At 44.5% G+C, this 5,999-nt stretch overlaps 2 protein-coding genes across 2 annotated transcripts in view; both read right to left on the bottom strand.

Annotated features, from left to right (window-relative positions):
- Positions 1 to 246: 246 nt before the first annotated feature.
- Positions 247 to 2,526, bottom strand: AK88_05167 (uncharacterized protein; the record flags this gene model as incomplete). The annotated part of the gene is made up of 1 exon (XM_012482769.1): positions 247 to 2,526. The coding sequence occupies one exon, from the start codon at positions 2,524 to 2,526 to the stop codon at positions 247 to 249; it is 2,280 nt and encodes a 759-aa protein (XP_012338192.1).
- Positions 2,527 to 4,395: 1,869 nt separating this feature from the next.
- AK88_05166 (uncharacterized protein) overlaps positions 4,396 to 5,999 on the bottom strand; it is a gene marked incomplete at both ends in the record, with an annotated part of 5,827 nt that continues 4,223 nt past the window's right edge. The window contains 2 exons of the mRNA XM_012482768.1: positions 4,396 to 5,715; positions 5,845 to 5,970. Coding sequence (XP_012338191.1) covers positions 4,396 to 5,715; positions 5,845 to 5,970 — 1,446 coding nt within the window. The remainder of the gene's footprint in view (positions 5,716 to 5,844; positions 5,971 to 5,999) is intronic.

Raw genomic sequence — 5,999 nt, 5'->3', positions numbered from 1 at the left:
AACCCTAACTTGTGTAAATAACCCACTGGAATTGTTACCTTTCCCTTTTTTTTTTTTTTTTTTTTTTTTTTTTTTTTTTTTCCTTTTTTTTTTTTTTTTTTTTTTTTTTTTTACCTTTCTGCACCACGCCGGGTGGCTGGTACTTTATCCGCACGGGCCGCTTCTCCCTAAAACTGAAATGGAGAGTTGGGAAAAATGGGGCTGCATTTCGCAAAGCCCACGTGTAAAGCGACGGCTCCACTACTCCTAGTAGTCCTCCCTTTTAAAGAAATCGTTGTCCTTCGCTCTTGACGCGGCGGCCTCTTCCTCTTCCTCCTCCGCTGCTGCCTTCTCCGCGGCCTTCAAAATGACCGACTCGAACAGCTGGTTCACATCAAACTCCTTAGAGTCGCTCATATCTGTCTTGGTCTTGGACAGCCTCAGCATAATTTTCCCAAGCAGTTTTAACCCCTTGGCTCTTTGCAACCTGATTTGTATGGGGACCCCTTCATCTCGCAGGACCTTCTCCGCTACCTTCCTCACGGTGCTTTCAATATCCCACAGGACGACCTTCAGAACATTTTTTATAATAATGCCAAAGGCTTCATTATTCTTCTTTTCAAAGTAGGCCTCCCGATCCATGTCTTTCCTCGAACCTGACTTTTTCTTGCCGGAGTCATCATTCGTTTTGGCTGGTTGGGACGTGCCGCTACTTACATCCTCCACGTTGCTGCGTGGCCCCACTGCACCACCATCGACCCCCTCCTTGTCCTTCTTCTTATTCTTTTTCTTCCCCTTACGCTTGTCCCCCAAAAAGTCGCTAAACTTGTTAGCAACTTTATCCTTGAACTTGCCCTTGGTTGATTTATCACTGTAGTATCCTCCCCCCCCAGTGGAGTCATCACTCAAATTTCGACTTCCAACATCTTCCGTTTGTTTATTTCGCGTATTACATTGTTCCGCTTGACTGTCTTTCCCTTCCTCCACTGACATCATCTTTGCCCCTCCTGCCAAATCGACACCCCCCCCCCCTTCAATACTTTCTTGCATTTCGTTATAAGTGGCCATTTTTTGCATGGTGAGGAAGGTACTAATGATGGATGTAGCTAGCCCGAGATTATTTTGAACAGATCTTTTCTGTGCTTGTATATTTGGCACCGTAGCTCCCATGCCCCACAAAGTTGTTACTTCAGCAATGAAGGAAGCAGCGGTATTGCGATAATTCCACCCGATGGATTCTAAAATGGAACTTGAAAAAGATGAATCTAACAGATCAGTTATTTCTTTCTCCATTCTGTCTGCCCAAGTTGCATCTCCATCAACATAAGGTTGTAACCTTTTTCTTAAAAGTAAAGCTAACTCGACTTCTCTTCTAGCCTGCTCTACTTCCATCTCGGACAACATTTGCCCTCCTTGTGTATGAATGTCTTCAATGGTCGTGTTACATTCAAATGCTAATTTAATAAAAAAGGCAACTCGTAAGGTACCCACATAATCTGACAGTTCCTCGGAACTGTATAACATCATGAACAATAAGGAAGGGTCAATCACAACCATATCTTTTGTTGCGTTGAGTCCATGTTTGTTATAATCTGCTCTCCTCTGAGGATCACTTAACACCTGATATGCTTCATTAATCTGTTGAAATTTCATTTTTGCATCGGGATCATCTGCTCTTTTATCTGGGTGACATTTCAAGGCTAACTTGTAATAGCTAGATTTAATTTCGCTATACGTAGCAGTAGGTTTTACATTTAAAATGTCATAGTAAGTTGTGTCCACACATACAGGGGTTCCTTCGGGACCATCACTATTGAACACTCCTCCTGTGTCTTCTAGCCCTATGCCAAATTTGCTTCCCTTTTTTGAAGAAGATTTATTTGAAGAATCTCCACCTTCCCCCAGGACAGTCTTTGCTTCCTCGTCTAAACAGTAACCCGTTTTATATTCGTTACAAAATGAGGGACTTTCAATATTTGAAAAAAAATTTCCCAACCCGAAATTATTGAAGAAGCCACTGCTGCTCTCACCGCTTCCACTCGGGGCAGCAGCAGCAGTACTACTACCATTTTGACCCTCTAACCCAGCATCGCTAGAAGTATGACGTGCTGTAGTAGAACCCCTTTCTCCTTTTTTATCTTTATGCTTTTCTTTCTTCCCCTTCCTACTCTTATCACTTCCAGGTTCCCTGCTACCACTGCTACTACTACGCTGCCCACATGCATTATCCATTGTACCATTCCTGTCTCTGTCCTCTGACCAATCTGTTTTATCGTTCTTGAATTTGAACTTATGTTTCCCTTTATCATGAGAGTTCGTTCCACTACCTGCGTTATTATTCTTTCCCCCATCCCTAACCCTGGGGTCTACATTGTCTTCGAAGAATGGTGGCGCGGTGGAACTGTTCGCCGCTGTAGCAGCAGCAGCCGCCAGATTAGTCTGAATGTTCGCCTCTACATTAGGCGTGCCCACATTTCCCGCAGCGACGTGGTTGCTGGGGGAGGAAAACCAACTCCCGTAATCGCCTAAGAAGCCCCAGTTCGACATGGCTCACTGCGTGCAACGCTTCTCTCTTTTTTTATACGTCTGTGTGCGTCTGTACGTGTGTGTGCGCGTGTGTTCACGAAAAAAAAAAAAATGTGCTTCTAAACGGGTAAACACACGTTATGTGTGTGTATTAACTACACATAGATGTATATTATCAGGGGCCAAATCATCCACTGGTGTTGGGGGGACTCTTCCGACACAGTTTGTCACGCGTCAGCGATGTGCTGTGTCCGTTGCCGTGACCACTCGCTCCCCTCCTCCCGTTATATATTATTCGCTTTAGGGACGGGACGGGGGGGGAAGGAAATAAAACGAAGCAATGAGGGAAATGGAAGGCTCGAAGATGATATAGGAGAACAGGAAAAAAAAAAAAAAGGGGCAGTACAAAGAACAAGTGTGTGTGTGGGGAAGGTAAAAATGAAGGGAGCACTTCAAAATGAACGTCCCATTTAAATCATTTGTAAAAATAAAAAAAAAAAAAAAGGGAAAGCTGGGTATATAGCCACAGGGCTACGCTATGGGTATTAAAAGGGGAATTGCATAAATTCAAAGCGGGACATGAAGAGGTTTAAAAAAAAAATAAACATATAAAAAAAAAAAAGGAGATCAAGTGCCTACTTAGAGTAAGCATGCAAACATGCACAACTCCGTTTGCTTCTTAAAATGTGCAGATGCTTGTTAAAATATTTCCGGCCACAGTTGGGACCATTATAATAACGGGTGAGCCAAAATCAGGAAGGAAAAAAAAAAAAAATAAACAAGCAGAAAAAACGACAAAAAAAAAAAAACAAAACAAACAAAAAAAAAAAGAAGCAGAAAAAAAAAAAAAAAACCGCGCAAATCGTGAAGCACAAAAAAGGCCAAACCCACAATTCGTGAATGTCGCAACAAAAGCATGGTCGACAAAAAAAAAAAAAATGCAATCCCCCAAAAGTGGGAGAGGCCCAAGGTGACACATGATATGTATATATAAAACGCCGACGTGGTCGGGAGAGGCTTGCCCCCTGTTGCGAGAAAAAATAAAAAAAAAAAAAAAAATAAAATAAAATAAGTACCACAAATAATTTTACTTGGCAAAATGGACCCATCAACACTTGGTTGAAGAGTTGAAGCGGCAAAAAGTGGAACACCATCGAGGAGCAGTGTTTCACAAAATGGTATTGTGGTGATCCAAATGCTCAAATGGTTACACCATGCCACTGTCCGCCACACATTGGCATAAAAAATAAAGGAAGTATACTTAACCGATTGATTATATATGTAAGTTTTTTTTTTTTTTTTTTTTTTTTTTTTAAAGGGAACAGAGACGCATGTGCGACAGTGACCCCAAACAATTTTCTCCCTTTTTCCTGTTGCTCCCCCACACCTTTCACTTCTTAACAATGCCTGATGATTGACCACCTCTCTTTATTCCTCTGTGTGTGTGTGTGGTGTCCCACCCATACGGTTCGTTTACCTCCTATGCCACATCAGCGATCGGCTGTTCATTTCCGTTGTGTTCCATTTGTGATGATAAAAAATGAACGTCCTTTAAAACTAACTGGCCATAAGGGGGGTGGGGGGGGACACCTCCCCCCCCCCCAAAGGTATCTCTGCTCCCCTTCACACCACAGGGTGCAGATGCACAAATGAAGGGTGTGAATATAAAATGGTGTAATGGCGCACACCTCCCTGTTTTTCTCTCCACGCGGGGAGAGAGAGGAGACGTGCATACCGATGCGACATTCGTGCTGTGTTCGTGTATGCAATGTAGATTCTCGCGAGAAATGTTTTATTGGTGACGGAAGTTTGGCAGGAGAAAAAACACAAACAAGCGCGTGCTGTTAACCTAGTCACGGTGCGGCTAACTTCCGTCGCGATGCAGCCAAACTAGTCCCCATGCACCGTGGACAGGCTCCTCGACTTCAAAATTCTGTTCCGTATTTTAGTTGTGAGCGAGTCGATGGTGATATGGTTAGCATGGTTGACGTCCCTCTTCGGCTCCACTTGAGTTCCTCCTATTGGCACCCTCGCCGAGCTGCTGCCTGTTACAATACCCTCCTGACTATTCCGCTCGACAATGTTATGTTCAAAAGGAGGCACTTTATTACACCCCGATGGTGTATACGATGGTGACTCCCCCACCGCTGAGTAGCTTCCCTCTCCTTGTAAACTCTCCTCCACGTGGTCTCTCCTTCTGTCCAGCGTGTCTTCTTCGAACTGCTCTGCATTCTCCACGTGATAAGAGTACCCACCACCCTTGTGCTCTTCTTTCCTCCCCTCCGTTGATGTAACAGCAAAGTTTATCTCTTTCGAGGGATGACCACTCTGGTTTGTTTCCTTTCTAGAGGACACACCATAATGTGTTGTCTGGTACGAGGTGATGTCTCCTTTTCGTACATGTCCCTGCGTAACTGGTTTACACTTTTCAGTGAGTTCTTTTTTTTTCCCCCCCCAATGAAGCGATTCTTTTTTAACACGCTGAATTTCCTTTGTGTATATATTTGTACCAGAGGGGGAGTTGCCTTCATCAGGATGAACAAATGAATGACACGATGTGGAAGAGCGGAAAGTCGCAACTGAAATGTCGTTCTCACCATTGTGTAACGTGTTAAATAATAACTCTTTAATTTGTTCATAATTCTTATGAAGCAATATTAATTTCTTGTGGTAGTATTGTGCCTGCCTCTTCCAGTGGGAACACTCCTTGGTCAGCTTGCTCAAATTATTCTGCAGCTGCTCAATCGTTTTCTCTCTTTCCTTTTCTTCTTCCTTATTTGTATTAATCAACTCACACACGAGTTGTCCAAGTGCTTCTTCCTTGTCGCTCCCCTTCCTCATGGTTAAGACGTGCGTGCCGTTGTGGTGGCCCGCTACGTCGCCGGAGTGAACAATCACCATCGTGGCATTAGCGGCGATCGCGTTGCAGATCACGCTGCCCGTCGCGTCACCTACCGTGGTGCCTTTAGAAGATGCTGCTCCCCCCACCACTTCTCCGTCTTTTCCACTCGATGCCTCCTTTGAAGAATTTCTGTTGGTCGTCCTGGAGTGGGATTCACCTGACAGGGGCCCTCCCTTCTGTCCACACTTGCCGTGGGTTATTTTCTTAAAAAAGTGGTCCCTGTTTTCTGTCTTTACGTAGAGCAGCTGCTTCCTTTTGCTTTTTATTTTTTTACATTCACTGGCCATGATCAGCGTGGAGCTGGTCAGCTGCAGGGAGGGGGGAAAAAAACGACGCGCGCTTTGCACAGCATTTGTAAATGCGTGGCGTGGTGCGACATTACACACGTGACATGGTGCGGCAGTGTACACCCCACCCCACTCCACTCCTGTACGCACGTTCTTCTGGCATTGCCTCGGGTTGAAACAAAATATGAGACACACCCCACAGGTTTTCTTAATATAGTTAAAAAGAACTTTGCACAACACGCTCTGCCTTTTGTCCGACTCGTCCAAAGTGCCCATCTGCGGAGGAAGCGGCGAGGGGGGGGGGG

This window comes from Plasmodium fragile, assembly GCF_000956335.1.
Source record: "Plasmodium fragile strain nilgiri unplaced genomic scaffold supercont1.98, whole genome shotgun sequence".
In the NCBI taxonomy this organism is placed as follows: Eukaryota; Apicomplexa; class Aconoidasida; order Haemosporida; family Plasmodiidae; genus Plasmodium; species Plasmodium fragile.
This window is presented reverse-complemented; position numbering and strand designations above follow the sequence as displayed.